This window comes from Nannobrachium achirus, assembly GCF_963921795.1.
Source record: "Nannobrachium achirus genome assembly, chromosome: 1".
NCBI classification, from domain to species: Eukaryota; Metazoa; Chordata; class Actinopteri; order Myctophiformes; family Myctophidae; genus Nannobrachium; species Nannobrachium achirus.
In genome coordinates, this window is record NC_137810.1 from 16,939,796 (window position 1) to 16,956,906 (window position 17,111).

Here is a 17,111-nt window from a genome sequence, read left to right on the forward strand (position 1 = left end):
GGTCTGTCTGAGTACCCGTACTGTGAGTATCCAATGAGAATGATGAATACGGAGGCGGGGAGTGAGATGTCAATCTGTTAGAACACCACACGGGGGCGGTGTTGCGCTTCTCTCTACCTCCCTCTCTCTCTCTCTCTGTGTCGAAGAAACAGTTTGGACACATTTTCTTATTAATTCAATGGCTGCTCCTCTTTTTTCTACATTTAGGATTACCACTGACTGAACACATTAAGTTAAGTTGTATAAAATGTACAAAATTGTAATATGTTTTATATTGTAGATTCCTTAAAGTATCCCTCTTTTGCTTTGATGACCACCTTGCCCACTCTTGACATTCTCTCAATCGGATTTCTGAGTTTATAGTCACCTGGAATGTTTTTCTAATTTCTTTAGCCTCAGAAACAGCACCTCAGAGACACAGTGTCTCTGTGGTAATAAGTCTCCACAGAGACACATTTCAACATCAACTGTTAAGAGGAGTCTTTATGAATCAGAAATATAATCATCAGATTATATTATTTTTGAGCCGTGCTAGCCGCTCCAATATGTGACTTTGTGTGTAATAAGTACTGTATTTGATACACTGTCCATGTATTTGTACATCCGATCCCCCTATAGAAAGGGACATACCGGTAGGTCTGCGTAGCCTATGTCCCTTTTCCGATTGAACAATATGCCCCCTGTGACATCATGTGGGTGTCTATACATCATCATCATCATACATCATCATCATACTGCACTTAACGTGTGATTTTTAAAACTTCAATCAATCAAATTCATTACTGCACTCGGCTGCGTATGTATGTGGGTCAGTGACGTGACGCCCCAAAAAACATGTTTTTTTAAAAACTTTAAATAGCAGGCATAAAAATTATTTACTTTTGTTCTACTCACTCTCAACTTTATGGAAACACATTTTGTTTTTAGATATTTTATTGGAATCAGACTTTATTGAGCAGTTTGTTGTACTTGTGCCTAAAACCGTCATCTGGTGTGACATGACAATAATTGTTCATAAAATGAAAATGGAGTACACCTTTCTTAAGTTACTCACTTTATCAAAGTCCTTTATCATAACTAACCTGTGATCCACTATAGTTTTGTGAAAATTAATTGAATCTGTATATTTTTTTCATAATCAACACTCTGTGTGAGGCCCATGTTGTCGATCTTTCAACATATTTTAATTTTATTCTGACAAAAACTTTCTTTAAAATTACACAAATATTTGTGACTCTTCCTGATACTATTTTCTATGTAAACCATACACATTTTTTCGGTTTCATCATTAATAAAGGTATGATTTCTCACTATTTGGAATGTCACACCAGATGACTTAGTGTCACACCAGATGACCATATCTTCATGTGTCAAAGCAAACTGTGTTTTAACCTACCTATTAGTGAGTACTGAACTTTACTGATTGATTAAACAATTACCCAGGAAAAACAGCAACAGTAAAATTGCTTTAACATTAAATAACATGGCCTTAATATTTCTGAACAGGATAGTATTGTTGGGCCTTAACATAGGATAACAAAGAATTGTAGTAGTAGATGGATGATGAGGATGTGCACAGGAATGCTACGCACACCTAAGTCTTCTGCCGGCCCACGGCAGAAGGATCTTAAAGAGACAATAAGGTGCATAGCCTCACTGGGAGCCAAGGCAACATTTTATTAACACCAATTATTGGAAACAACTCAGCATTCAGGTGTATTACTTTTTTCCGAAGTCTCCTGAACTTGAACACAGCATTTTGAGTTGAACAAATTTATTTACGAATCATGTCGTTACACCACATCTCCACTAGCTAAAGAGTGCTGGGTTGTGCAACTCCGAAAATAGCTGATCTACAAGCTCTCGCAGCACAATGCGTTGAGAGCTTGTAGATCAGCTATTTTCGCTATGTTTGTCTCGGGTCCTACCTTACCTCATTGTCCAGTCCAGTGAGTGAAAGTACAAAAGTATTAGATTAGATTAGAATAGACATTTAGACTGCATTGTAAATCAGCCAGTCACATTTGGTGAGGGTATAGACATTTAGACTGTATTGTACATCAGCCAGTCACATTTGGTGAGGGTAGCAAACCGTTTGCCCTGTTGCGGTTCTGCTATGCCACAGACAACTTCCTGCTCTTTGTAGAAAATGCAGTCTCGCCCCTTTGGCCAGACAAAACCATTTTTCATTTTTCCAAGTTGATTCATGCAGTTTATCTCTAGCCCCTCCTTATTAATGGTAACAATCTGCCCCACATATGGCTTTCCCTCATATTTGATTATGACAAACTGTCCTTGTGTGTATTCATCTGAGGAGGTGTCTGAATCCTCAGCTTGGGCCTCTCCAATAGATGCACTTGTGTCCAGCACCTGAGTAGAAGACCTTCAGGAGGAGACATTTAAATGTAATTTATTTGTCAGGTAGATTGTTTTTAGTAGTAAAATGTAATTACTAGCAAGTCCTCAAGTTTGCCAAGTATGTTATACTCACTGAGCTCCGGAAGCTGTTTTGGGCCTGCAGCTGACCTGGGAAGGGGGCAGTTCCGCAGATGGGCCACCACTTAGTTAAGGAAGAAAAGGAATGAATGGATGACATAAGTTACTTTATTGTCATTAAACAGGTACAATTACAGGTATCATAAAATTGGCAAAGAGAATGATTTAGTTATACTTACTCATCACTTGTCTTGTCACCTGGCACCTCAGCCCTGGAGACTTGGTCGAACTGTAATTTCCGTGGGTTGTGACAGGTGCAGATCTGAGGAAACTGGCAGAAACAACTCAGGTCTCTGTAAACTATCTTTCCCGGGAAGATAGAAAGAACCTGGTGCGTAGTGCTGATGCCAGTCACTGGACGCACTGATGGAGGGACCATTTCATCCATGTTGGATATCTTCTCTTCTTCGATCCACATGACAGTGACTTTTTCAGAGGACTTCTGTAAATACTCACACAGATCCCTCGGTGTTTGTAGGTCACTGCCTCCGAGGACATACATGTCTGCCTTACGCTTCAGCACCCCTCCCACACCATCAGGTGCGCCCTTTCCATGGGAACGCTCTGAAAAGTTCCAGGTGACCCTCTTGAATCCCCATGTATAAGGAATGCTGCTCATGAGGAAGCAGTTTGTGCGATTCCGGTTACCACCCATTTTCTGTTGTCAAGTGTCTTATATTAACTGCTTATAACGGATAGTTATTATAAAGTGTTACCACAATATAAGGTTTAGGTTTCTGTGAAGGGGTTTCTGCTCTGTCTGATGAATTTGCTGTATCACCGAATGAAGCTAAATTAAATTATGTAAAAATGTTTAAAACGTTGTTTTAAACATGTTAAAATGTTTTAAATGGACAAAAGAAACATGGGACTTGTTATTTATTGTTATGTCTGTAGGAAAATACAGTATATATCATCTGGTGTGACAATCAAGTCATCTGGCGTGACAAGCAGATATGTCAGACCAGATGACGAAGTGTCACACCAGATGACGTTTTCTGCATTTAGGACTACCTTGAGGCTACCAGGTACACATTAGCATGCTAACAACATGCTAGCTATAACAAAACAACCTAGATTTACATGTAATTATGACCAAAGTTTCAAATAACTTTTGCTTTATTAATGAAAAAGGTGTCACACCAGATGACATCCAGAAGTGCCACACTTGTCAAAGTTTCAACAAGATGGCATTTCATGAAAATGTTAAAATCATAACTCACCTCAGACACCTGTCTTGCAGTTGTGCTGGGAGTGCTGAATAGCCTTACAGAAGAAGGACCTCTCTAGCCCAGTAGGTGTCCAAATTATTGCCTGTTTAATTTTTCCAAACTAGTGTCACACCAGATGATTTTGGTTTGGGGGACAAAATCTTTTTGATCAGAAATGACTGAAAACATTATGCTTGGACTTTGAAAAGATATAGGCTCACAAATAGACATTTTTTTTTGCCTACATTCATTTTTAAATGAATTTTAGCAATTCTTTTTCTTAGTTTTATTCAAGTTCCCACTTTGAGAAACAAGGTCGGGACAGTCACACCAGATGACATTTACCATGTTTGGTTGAAGATTCTGAAGAAATGAGGAATGAAATGTTTTAATCTTGAGTAAGTTCACATAAAGCTTAATGTCCTGCACAATATTCAGAAGGTTTTTGACAATTATATTTTTTATTTATACATGTTTGACACCGAGGACAGCGAAAACGCTACGTCACGTCACCCACCCACGTACTGTTTGTCGGTGTCTGTGTCCGTTTAAGCCCGTAGCGTAGCCCAATCAGGGACCAACATTTCTGGCAACGTCATCATTAACAGCCAATGAGGGACCAGCATTCCTGGTGATGCCAGTGGTGATGTCACTGGCATTGCCAGTGGTGAGAGAAGCTAACCGCTGCAGCCTGCGGGAAGTCTGCATGCAGCATGTCTGCAGACGTGGGTCTGAAGACACGGGTTTGCAGACCCCATACTACTTGACTGCCCCCTAGTGCTTCGGTGACTGTGCAGACATTGTAGTCACTTGGACAGGGCGTTTATCGTGGGCCTGGGCATAAATAGAACGATTGCATTCACCACGGCTTCGTAACTCGCGCGGCGCTCCGCCGGCCGCGCGGCCCTGGCCCGCTCTTCGCGGCCACTCGCGCCTGCGGCGCTCGGGGGCGAAGAGCAGGACCAAGGTCCGCTGGCCTTCGCGCCGCTTGCAATGTCGTGGACAATCGAGCGGCTCCGCCTGGAGCTAAGGCTGCCACTGGGAGCAGTAGAGAGGTTGACCTGGGTCTGCAGTGCTGGGTCTGCAAACAGGTCTGCACTGCAGACCTGTTTGCAGACCCAGGTCTCGCAGATGCCTTCCCGCAGGTTGCAGCAGTTACTACTTGGGTGGTGATGCGCACCTCATGACGCACTCTGCTGGCGCACAAGTAGGCCATACATGGCCTACTTGTACACAAGGAGCAAGTTGGCTAGCCTGGCCAGCCAGCCTCATACTGTGCATTCACTCACTTGTTCCTTCCCACAATATAAGTCTGGACTTTGGACAGCTTGAAAAGTGGGCGGGAGTACTTGCCTTGACAGACAGACTACTCTAACCAATCAGCGTAGCAAAACATCTCTCAGCCAGTCGGAAGAATGGCAAACAAACATGTATTTTCGGCCGATGAACTCCGCTAGCGCATACTCCTGTTCCTTTTTAATTGTTGTTGTTTTAGTTGTTGTTTTGAACTCTGAAATAACTTCACTTATTGCTTGTTTTATTGTTTCAGCGTTAACTGTTAGTTACACTTGTTGCATCGAGGGCAGCCATGTTGATTTGAAAATGCTGCATCTACGTCACCATCTACACATGGACCAATCAGGGGAAGCTTTTAACTTGTTACTTGTGCGGACAGCAGCTGAAACGCAGTCACTGATTGGCACCGATCAGAAAACCAACTTCTCAGAAAACCAACCAACTTCTCATACTCTGTGCCAATCTGCTGAAGTCCAGACCTCATACTGTGGGAAGGAGGAATGAGTGAACGAAGTATGAGGGATGGCCCGCCAGGCTACAAGTTGGCACCTCGACAGAGCGCAGTTCTAGTTAACTATGCATTCCACTTTTATGCCTTGTCTAAATTCTTCAAATCTCTGCATGTTTGTAAACACAGTATAGGAGTGAGAAAGAAGCCTATGTCCTTCCTTCACATAGCTTGAGAATCATTCAACCAACCCACTTCAAACTTAGCATGTGTATTGCTGATTACCCAATGGAGTACAGTGTTAAGGTCAGCATATCTTTTGGTATTTGCCCACATATGGAGATAACTGACACAGTACTGATGTCATAAAAAAGTATTTTGCTCTGACAACGGGTGCACTAGTAATTATTACTAGTAAGACGCCTCAGGGCGACACCAATTCTTGGCCATCTGGCCAGTGATGTACATCGGACCAGTTACCCATATATGGAGACCCCTGGTACCCATATATAGAGATCCATGTACTGTATATGGAGAGTCCAAACATGCTTACTCAATTATTTGTTATGTGAGAGTCCTATGATATCTATGACATCTGACATCATACCCTTTTATGCCCATACATGGAGATCTCTGTCTGTAGAACCAGCCACAAAGATATGGGCTGTCTTGGCCATCTGTCTTGGCCATATATGGATTCTGTTAGTATGGTATGTAGCCGATGTGGCCTCCATATATGGGCATTCCCATATGAAGTCCTGTTTGATATGGGCTTAATATTGATGACATCAGGGAACTCCATATATGGGCATAAAAGTGATTCTGTTAGTGTGACATCACAGTGAAGCCAGAGCGTGATGTCAGAGCAGCAAACCCATAGAACCAGTGTCAGGCAGTTATTATTTATAGTATACAACACTGTCACAGTCGTGCATTATAAAGCCACAATTGCGTCGGTTTCCACGCTTCACATTTTCTTTGTGACTAAATCTCAGATGAAAGCATCGATAGGATGTCCAGACTGATGAATTTCTTCGGAGCACTATTGGGAGGGCAACCAGAGGGGCCACAGCCATCAGAAGCAGAAGAGACGATCCAGAAGCTGTGTGATCGGGTGGCCTCTTCTATGCTCCTGCAGGACAGAAGGGATGCAGTCAGAGCCCTCAGGTCCCTCTCAAAGACATATGGGATAGAGGTCGGCAAACAGGCAATGGCTCACCTGGTCCATATAATGGAAACTGAACAGTCTGATTCTGAGATCATTGGCTATGTCTTGGCCACATTACAGAACATCATGTGCAACGATGAGGAGGAAGAGGCAGATGAGAACACTCAGAAGCAGAGAGAAGACCTGGTGATGAGGTTCATCAAGGACTCTAAGAATGTGACCCTGGTGCTGACGCTGTTGGAGGGGTTTGACTTCCACGTGAGGTGGCCAGGTGTGAAGCTGTTGACAGCCCTCCTCAAGTACCAATGTGCTCAGGTGCAAGGCATTATCCTGGTCAGCCACTTGGGTGTTTCCAGGTTAATGGATTTATTGCAAGACTCCAGGGAAGTCATCCGCAACGATGTCTTGCTGTTGCTTCAGCAGCTGACCAAAGGGAACACTACCATTCAGAAGATTGTCGCATTTCAGAACGCTTTTGAACACCTTCTAGACATCATCACAGAAGAAGGCAGCAGTGATGGAGGTATCATAGTGGAGGACTGCCTGCAGCTCCTCCTCAACCTGCTCAAGAACAACAGTTCCAACCAGAACTTCTTCAAGGAGGGCTACTACATCCAGAGGATGACTCCATGGTTCGAGGTCGGTGAAGATTACTCAGGTTGGTCTGTCCAGAAGGTCACTATCCTCCACCTCATGCTGCAGTTGGTACGAGTCATGGTATCTCCAGTAAGCTATCCAGGAGCCACGGCCAGCTGTCAGAAGTCAATGTACCAGTGTGGCTTACTGCAGCAGCTCTGCACCATTATCATGGCCACTACTGGTGTACCAATCGACATCCGCACACAGACCATCAACACTGTGTCAGAGGTCATCCGTGGGTCACATATCAACCAGGACTACTTTGCTTCTGTCAATGTTCCTATTCCATCTAACGCACCAAGACCGGCCATTGTAGTGCTGCTCACGCCCATGCTGAACGAACAGGAGCCACTTGAGCTGCGTTGTGCTGCTCTTTACTGCTTCCAGTGTTTCTTGTACAAGAACCAGAAAGGCCAGGGGGAGATCGTGGCCACACTGCTGCAACCCTCCGCCACCACCGATGCCAACATCCCTGCAGGCTGGCTGCTGTACGCGGGCCTGTTATCGGCTGATTCCCTGTCTAATTGGTGTGCTGCCGTGGCCCTGGCGCACACCCTGCAGGACAATCTCACCCAGAAGGAACAGCTGCTCCGGGTGCAGCTGGCCACCAGCCTGGGCAAGCCAGTATGCCTCCTGCAACAGTGCACTAATATCCTCTCTCAGGGCAGTAAAGTGCAGACCAGGGTGGGCGTCCTCATGCTGCTGTGTACATGGGTCAGCAACTGTCCAATTGCTGTCAAACACTTCCTGCAAAACCCGGTAAATGTCCCCTTCATGCTGTGTCAGATCTCAGAAAACTTGGGAGAGAATGAGAGGCTGGTGGAGGGCCTGTGTGCACTGCTGCTGGGCATCTGTATTTACTACAATGACAACTCAGTGGAGAATTACACCAAGAAGAAGCTGAAGCAGCTCATTGAGATGCGCATTGGGAAGGATCATTTTGTGGAGAAGCTTGGCTTCGTCACCAAACACGAACTGTTCTCAAGAGCAACCCAGAAACCACAGCCTGTCCTCCCCTCTCCTCCAGAACAGCTGCTATTTGACCACGAGTTCATCAAGCTGATCAGAGAACTGGAGGATGTAATAATGAAAGCAGTCCTCAAGTCCAGTGAGGAGGAGGAGAAGGAGGTCCAGGTGAAGAAGACGTTGGTGCATTACGAAGAGCTTATCAGAGAGACAGAGAAACTTAAAGTGGAGGTGAGATGCCTCTCAGAGGACAGGGCGGGGCTGGAGAAGCAGCTGACCTCGGCCACAATGTCTATCGCCATCCTACAGACGGAGAAGTCCAAGCTGCAGATGGAGGTGCAGGAGTCCAAGAAGGAGAAGGACGACCTGCTGATGCTGCTTGGTGACCAGAAAGTACAAAGCTTCAGTCATTAAAGCTGCGCCTTAAAGACATAGGAGACAGTTGAAGATGAAGAACATTTTGTGATTTTATGATATCAGACTGGTTTTTAAACATATTCATAATCATGTTTCTCTTCTGTTTTCTGGACTGGTTAGACACTGATGGGTCACTCAGAACTCTAGTGGAGAAACTACACACACTTCCACCAATGCTTGATTGTTTTGTCCCGAGCACAAGACGTTATACGGTCTGCCTTTTCAATGAAGGGGGAAAACCTCTGGATCTCTATGCCCACTGATCTAAAACTAAAGACTGATCACTGATGTCAATGCTTTTAACAGAGGACTTATAATTAACTTAAAAATATTATAAAATTATGAACAATGCTTACATGAATAGATTTTGACTAGTGATTTTAATCCCTGTAACTGCTCCTACTGTACATCTGGCTTTGTCTGTATGTACGTATGTGTGTCCCACACTTGGCTCATTGGCCAAGCTTCGCGTGACACTTAATGAAATTAACTCTGGGTGTGACTTTTAGATTATATAGAAATATATATTTTTTTATTCTGTTTAGAAAATCCTCTTGTCTTTGGAAATTAGCTGATGTGATATAACACGTTAGCAATTGCATATGATTGTGATGTCCATGTCAAATAAATAAACATAACATTCACTCACATGGCTCGCCTCAATTCAAACTTTTAAATGTTCGGCTTCTTCGGGAATCGTGGGGACGATTGAAATGTTTTATTTTTTGAAATGTTTAACTTTTAAAAGTTTAAGTTTATACTGGAGGTCAACGGGGAGGTACGTTTCTCAGACTTTTTACTGATGCATCACACGCATTGAAAAAAAGGAAACCAACCTCAAGTTCACAGCTACCGAGGTGCTCAAACACCAGAGTAGAAAAAGGAAACACTTCAAGTGCTCAAAAACCTTTAATCATGAAACAAACACAATTCAGCTGACAAAACCTTCATCAGGGTTACCAAAAATAAAGAAAGGCGGAAATTAACTAGAACTGCGCTCTGTCGAGGTGCCAACTTGCGTCTTGTGCACAAGTAGGCCATGTATGGCCTACTTGTGCGCCAGCAGAGCGCACCATGAGGTGTGCTCGACTGGCATCACCACTGGCATCACCAGGAATGCTGGTCCCTCATTGGCTGTTAATGATGCTGTTGCCAGAAAAGCTGGTCCCTGATTGGGCTACAGGCTTAAACACGGCCAGACACCGAAATACATACACAGCCGAAGCAGTACTTGCACGCTCTGCTGGCGCAAGTAATAAATACATTTATGGACTGCATATGGCCCCCAAAGGCCACTTAGTCAGAAGAACTCCATTTTAAAATGGGAAGTACTACTGTACCTGTAAACATACATACAGTGTGTGTGTGTGTGTGTGTGTGTGTGTGTGTGTGTGTGTGTGTGTGTGTGTGTGTGTGTATACTGTACTTACATACATACAGTATATCTCTGCTGTCGGGCCGAAACCTCCAAAATGTTCATTTTTGGGGGATTTTTACTACTTTTCATTGGTTCAATATTATTTTAACCAACACACAGACGTAAAGGGTTTCAATAGCACATATGTATGAAACCACTCGGGTGTAGCTAGCTGGTTTTGCATAAAGTGTGGACCAACACTCAAAGGGTGTTCAATAGCCCTGATTTATGCCAAAAAATCTAAAACCTCAAAGTTGGAGTTAAGAGGTTTTGGCCAGACAGTGGCGTATGCATACATACATGCATGCAGCACGCACGCACGCACGCACGCACGCACGCACGCACGCACGCACGCACGCACGCACGCACACACACACACACACACACACACACACACACTATACTGTATACCGGTATATATTGTACATATACTGTATGGGGGTCCATATAGATACAGTCCATAAATGTATTTAAATTCTGTCTTTATTTTTGGTAACCCTGATAAGGCTTTGTCAGCTGAATTGTGTTTCTTTCATGATTAAAGGTTGTTGAGCACTTAAAGTGTTTCCGTTTTTTTACTCTTGTGTTTGAGCACCTCAGTTTAGCTGTGAACTTGAGGTTGGTTTCCTTTCTTTCAATGCGTGTGAAGGGGGAAATGCATCATTAAAAAGTCTGAGAAACTTTATAGCAGTTTACTGAGGTCTACCACACTACCATTATCCTGCCCCTCACATAGAAACAAAAGTTACACTTACAGTTTCTCTTTTACGCACACGCACGCACGCACACACACACACACACACACGTTGTTATAATACAATACAATGCAAGTGCAATCTTGCATGTACTGTTCAGTGTACTGTACACAATTCAACAAGTGCAATAAAATGTTATACTACATATTTGATACTGCATATTGTACAGTATGTCATTTCTATCTTTTATATGTATCCCCATCTTTAACTTTATGTGTTTCAGGGTCATTGGAGAACCAAGACAAATCTGCCATTTTAATTACTTTCATTTCTGCCATGAGGTTGCCTACAGTACATTTACCCCTCGGTAGTTTCCTATACCTTAAGGAGCAGTTCTTAGTTGAACTGTAGCTTATATACCGGTATTATAAGAATGGAGGATAAATAAAATCTCTTGGATATTTAAAAATTGGTTTATTTTTTTATTGAAATGCATAAGAAAATACAGCAAGACAAGTGAAGCATTTTAGACAATCTACACAGCATACTACCTTTCCTAGAACCCCACTGAACTACAGCTTCAATATTATTCAGAATGAATGTATTAAGCAAATGGAGCACCCACATACAATATGTGAGTTAAGACAGTGTGTAAATTATAAAATACAGAGACCTTTATCAAATATTATTATTAAAATTATTATTACCACCACAACTACTACTACAACTAATAAAGTCAAGGGGAGTAACCAGATGACAGTGAAGTGACAATTTAAGTACTTTTTTGTAACCTTTTTAATACTTAAAAAGAAAGAAAGAAAATAACAAAGTTAATTACTGCATCAAACGTGATCAAAGAAATATAGGCCTACTATAAAGATACAAATACAAATAATATAAAAAAGAGGCAAACATTGTAATACTCCTACAATTCCACGTGCTTGTTAGGGTGGGGGGTCCCCAGTTCAAATATGATTGTTTTGGGGGGGTCGTGGCCTGAAAAGGTTGAGAACCACTGATCTATTTGATAGACAGAGCTAAATGTAAAGACATATATTCCTGTGTGCAGGTGCTAGTCCTGTCCTGGCCTCTGTCAGATCTGGCTGTAGCCTCGTCTGCGGTGCCTGACCGTGAGATAGGTCAGCAGAGCGATCAGGAAGATGCCGGCCACCGCTGCCCCCACAACGATGGGAATGACACGCTTGTTGAAGTCAGCCCAGCACTCCACTTCTGATGAGAGGAAGAGGAAGGTCGGAGAGAGAGATATTTGGGAGGGTATATATATATATATATATATATATATATATATATATATATATATATATATATATATATATACCGGTATATAGGTATATCTTTTTTTATAATAATACTTTAATAATTAAATTGAGATGTTGGAATTAAAGTTTAATTCCAACATCTCAGCTAAGCCTCAAACAAGCCGAGCAAGGGTGTTCTTTCTTATTTTTTGCCAATCATGTTATAACAGCAATAATACACTCTCTTGGTGGCTAGGGTAGGGACAGAGCTCACCACAGCCAAGAGAGCAGTCAGCTCATCTTGCTCATATTCTCACCTGGTCCATAATTTTCCTCTGGGATGTCGAAGGCCTGGATCTGGAGAGGAACTAGGTTGATCCTCAAACTTGAAGACATGTCAAAGTCAAGCTGTGAGTTGCACTTGAAGCTCAGCCCACAGGAGGTCTTGAACAGCGTTTCATGGTCCATCACACCTGCATAATCCCTGGCTACAGTAGAGGAAAAACAAAGAGAAGGAATTTTAAAGTCCATCTTCTTTAGTCCCTGGTTTCTTACAATTTTCACATAAAAGGTCTACCATGTTACTATGGATCTATAAATTAGGTTATGACGCAGTTTTTTTTCTAGCAGATCCTTCATTCATCTCCTTCTTACTTGTACATTCTTTGCAGGCAGGTTGAGGCTTGATGTGAGCATTCACCGTGGTTACATAGGAAACATTCCCCTCCTATGGATAAAATGATGGTTTATGTTCCACATCACAATTGGTCACATGACTCAGTGATTTACCATTGTCCTTTATTTTCCATGCATTTTCCATCCTCATAAGCAACTAGAGTTGTAGTTGCTTATGAGGAAAGACATAATTAGTGTGGTTAACTAAGGTATTCAGACTATTGTCCAGCTTTATTTCATATTGAGTAACCTTTTTCTGTAACCTTTTCTGTAACCCCAAAACCCCAAAAGTCCAGTTGAATGGACTTTTTCTGTCCTTTCTGACAGGATTTGTCAAGCTTCACATGACATCATAATATATAGGCAACCACACTTGCAGTTTCCCAGAATTGCACCTGTCTAGTTTGACATACAGTATTATTATTAGTAAACTGTTGGTAAACCTTCTTGAAGGTGAACATCAAGCTGGCCGCGTTGTTTGGCAAGGTGAGACGAAGGACTGCCGTGTCATTGCTACATTTGCCACTGGTTGTGACATTTGTAGGGTCCACATTGTAGTACAAGGACTTCTAAAAGCACATAGAATAGAATATTAGTGTTAATAGAGATTTTCCTGGTTTTGTTAACTATGTACAAAACAGCTAAACAATTCAGCAAAATAAACAGCAAAGTACAGTATAAGTATTGTATAGGCTAATATGTTTGCTTGACTAAACTCTTCATGAGCATCTATAGTCTGTGCCTGAGATTCACTGCTGTGGTAATTTACTATCCACATAATTATGGCCATCCTGCTACACTAGAATATTAAATATTCTTATTAAATAAATGGAATTGATCTCAAAGACAGGGACCTCTGTTGTTCTGACTATTAGTTACCCATGAAGGCTGGACTTATATCTCTTTTGAGACTTATATGAACATTTAGACACGCACGCACGCACGCACGCACGCACGCACGCACGCACGCACGCACGCACGCACGCACGCACGCACGCACGCACGCACGCACGCACGCACGCACGCACGCACGCACGCACGCACGCACGCACGCACGCACGCACGCACCGCACACACACACACACACACACACACACACACACACACACAAACACACACACACACACACACACACACACACACACACACACACACACACACACACACACACTCACAGTTCAGGCAGCCATAGCCTCTAACCTTGTTCTCAATGACGATGTACTCTATCCCCATGGTAGCTTCCACACAGGGTTTACCAGCTTTGTTGCCCATGGCATACCGGTAGGTCCCTTCAAACACAACAGTCAAATAGATCAATATATAAATATATATTTATTATTCATTAAGCATGTATATAAAACATTGTATAAAGCACCAATTAAAAAACGAATTAGTATGTAACTGTAAGTCATAAATTGCTCAATTAAATCTATTGAAGTTGACTGTAGAGTACAGTTGATTTATACAAATATATGTATCTTTTATCCCAATGTTTTTGTCATCCATACCACCTCAGAACATATTATTCTTGTCACTCAATGTCCCACATCAGAACGTCTTCGTTGGATAGCTACAGGTCTATGTTCTGTTTAAGATTATGCACCTTACTTACTGGAAGGATAAAACCCTTGAGATGAATCATCTAGTTTTCGAGGGGTCCTGTGATAATGAGTTGTGAACACAAAGAGCAGGCCTATAGCCATGCTGTGGTTGGTTTGTATCTGTAGTTCTGTACCTATGAGAGGAGTTGCTTTAGAGGGCTGCAGGACAGGCTGGAAGCTCTGAGCATCACTGGCCTGGTCAGAGTCTGGATCAAGGTGAATGGGGCTGTCATCCTGTGCATTCATGCTGGTGTTGCTGGCTGGGATGGAAGCTCTCATCACTGTCATGTTGCCTGTAGAGGAAGAAGGTTTAATATTAGTTTGTGTCTGTGACTGCCACGTTGCTGGGGGAGGGGTGGGGGGCATTATGATGTCAGTTAAATACTTTAGGTATCACTGAGTAGGATGAAGCCACAACACACTTAGTCCTATATCTACATATCTACTGCCTTCTTTCTGTGATCTGTTAGAGCACATAACACCACTGAACATTTAAGAACTGGAGCCTTAAATGTAAGTAGGTCAATGATGGTTTGAATAGAAGCATTAGTTAACCCTTGTTCAACAGACATCCTTTTTCTCTGTTGTACAGCAGCTCTTCCTGATGCAGCATTCACCACCACCAACACACACACACACACACACACACACACACACACACACACACACACACACACACACACACACACACACACACACACACACACACACACACACACACACACACACACACACACACACACACACACACACACAGGACGGGTGGGCTTTGTTTGTTCTTCAGACAATATCCGTTTTCTCACTTCTACCGCAGCTCTGCATGATGAATCCACCCCAGACCCCACCTCCCACACACACGCGCAGGCATGCACTCACACACATGTACACACATGCAAGCACGCACCACGCACACAGGACATGCGTTTCCTATGAAACCCATGTCTATGAAGTACATACACTCATAACTTTATAACAATATTCAGAACACATTATGCAGCATTTTATAATGACATAAGGTCAACTACTATAAATGTGTGCAATCTCTGTGTGTGTATCTGCGTATTTGTCCTTTGCGTATCTCTTAACCATCTGACTGATGGACTTCAAACTCAGTGTGCGTGTCGCAGCACAGCAGAGCAGAGCAGAGGGAGTGTGGAGTGAGGCCAAGGTTCCCATCAAAATGCTCATGAATCTCTTTAACTTCAAATACTTTCAGCGATATATATAACTTTCTCAGGGATATATACAACTTCATTACAAATTAAAAGGATGTATTTTAGAATGAAGCCCGTACAAAGTAAAATACGTTATCCATTAAATAGAATAATGTATCCATTTGTAACTCTGAATGATACATCATCACGCTTTCAGAGTTAAATGAACACTGAGGACTTTTGTGTGGTTTCCCAAGACACACATGTATCTTTGTTTCAGTTAATAGCTAGCTCTAAATATATAAAAAAATATATATACTGTGTATATATATATATATATATATATATATATATATATATATATATATATACATATATATAGGCCTATATATAGGTATATAAAATAGCTATAGTTGATGAAATGAGAATAACATCCCAGACCACGGACTCATCTCATCTTGTGAGGCATCTTTTCCCCAATAATACCCTTTGCATCTACAGTATCTGTGTGTGGGTTTTACAAATATTGAAACAATGAAAAGTGTTAAAAAAGCGCTTCTAACTCCATTTGATCCTCAAACTTTCAGTCAAACCACCTAACAACAACTCCAACAGAGAAAGCTGTTTATTTCCATAACTGATTAGAATGACAAAGTCAGACAGGAACTACACTTGAGCTGTATTTGGGTGAAGTGATGATAATATAAGGAGTAAGGACACATTCAAGTATCTGACACTGTGTGTTTCCTTAAATCATAAAAAAGTATGAAAGTGCATAAATAAACTCTGTAGGCCTACTCTGTCTCTTTCTCGGTCGTCCTCTGTACCTACTACCTACCGATCCATTACAATAATACACGCAGCATAATACGCCCAAAGCCATATCCAAACTATAACAATCAATGTAACTGATAAGCAGTAAGAGTTTTTATTTTGAGCACAGTAGTGACAAATTAACTTTCTCAGTACGTTTTTCTCTTTTGCAAAGTTACAAAATTTTCCTTTTTTAAGCACAGTAGCCTACACAGTAAGTTTCATTTTTTTTGTTTAGCACAGTTTATTTTGAGCACTGTAGTGACAAATTAATAGCTGTGCATTGTGCAAATGCAGACTTTTCTCAGTACAAGTTTTAAGATTGTCTTCATGCCTTTACTGACTTTATCCACCCTCCATGTGTCCGGCAAGGATTTCAGCCACCCGCGAGGCGGATCTTAACTCAAGCCTGGTGGGTTTAGGAAACTTTGATGAGGCAGTCTTGTGTTCTAAAAAGATATTTTCTTTTTCATTTCCTGAAAAGTTAATATTTTGGCCATGGACTGGTTTCTACCCGACAGCAGAGATATTCAAAGAAATAAAACTAAATAAAGCATGGTCTCAGGCATCTTTTGTGTGCTAATTAAACTTCTAAACTTACAGTACATGTTATACCGTACATTAGTGCTGATGAAGTTCCTAACGTTGGCCATAATTGCTCTCTAAATAAACAACACATAATCTGAGATCAACTGTGTTTTGAATATTGTAATCAGGTTCAACTTACCAAGCATAATAGTTGCCATGAAGATGAGAGACCATCCACCTCTGGCACTCTGTGCCATCGTGGCCCTAGAATAGAATGGCGCTGTGGCAGTTGAAGATGAGGCTTGTTAGCCTGAGCGTTGAGGCTGGT

General features: G+C 42.0%; 2 protein-coding genes across 2 annotated transcripts; one reads left to right on the plus strand and one right to left on the minus strand.

The window, feature by feature from the left end:
* Window positions 1-6,475: 6,475 nt before the first annotated feature.
* On the plus strand, window positions 6,476-8,638 carry LOC308286374 (general vesicular transport factor p115-like; the record flags this gene model as incomplete). The annotated part of the gene is made up of 1 exon (XM_080727370.1): window positions 6,476-8,638. The coding sequence occupies one exon, from the start codon at window positions 6,476-6,478 to the stop codon at window positions 8,636-8,638; it is 2,163 nt and encodes a 720-aa protein (XP_080583496.1).
* A 2,841-nt stretch (window positions 8,639-11,479) lies between these two features.
* Window positions 11,480-17,102, minus strand: lamp3 (lysosomal associated membrane protein 3). Its single transcript, XM_080724212.1, has 7 exons — window positions 16,983-17,102; window positions 14,423-14,581; window positions 13,888-13,976; window positions 13,131-13,256; window positions 12,667-12,739; window positions 12,330-12,500; window positions 11,480-11,983 (listed from the first exon to the last, which is right to left on the minus strand). The coding sequence occupies exons 1-7, from the start codon at window positions 17,038-17,040 to the stop codon at window positions 11,847-11,849; spliced, it is 813 nt and encodes a 270-aa protein (XP_080580338.1). The 5' UTR covers window positions 17,041-17,102; the 3' UTR covers window positions 11,480-11,846.
* Window positions 17,103-17,111: the final 9 nt, after the last annotated feature.

Excerpts from the sequence above, each read along its gene's own strand:
- lamp3 (XM_080724212.1), bottom strand. The coding sequence starts at position 17,040 with ATGGCACAGAGTGCCAGAGGTGGATGGTCTCTCATCTTCATGGCAACT. Across the intron at positions 13,977-14,422 it reads TAAAGCAACTCCTCTCATAG|GGACCTACCGGTATGCCATG; the intron begins GTACAGAACTAC and ends TTGTGTTTGAAG. Across the intron at positions 12,740-13,130 it reads TGATGTTCACCTTCAAGAAG|GAGGGGAATGTTTCCTATGT; the intron begins GTTTACCAACAG and ends TTTTATCCATAG.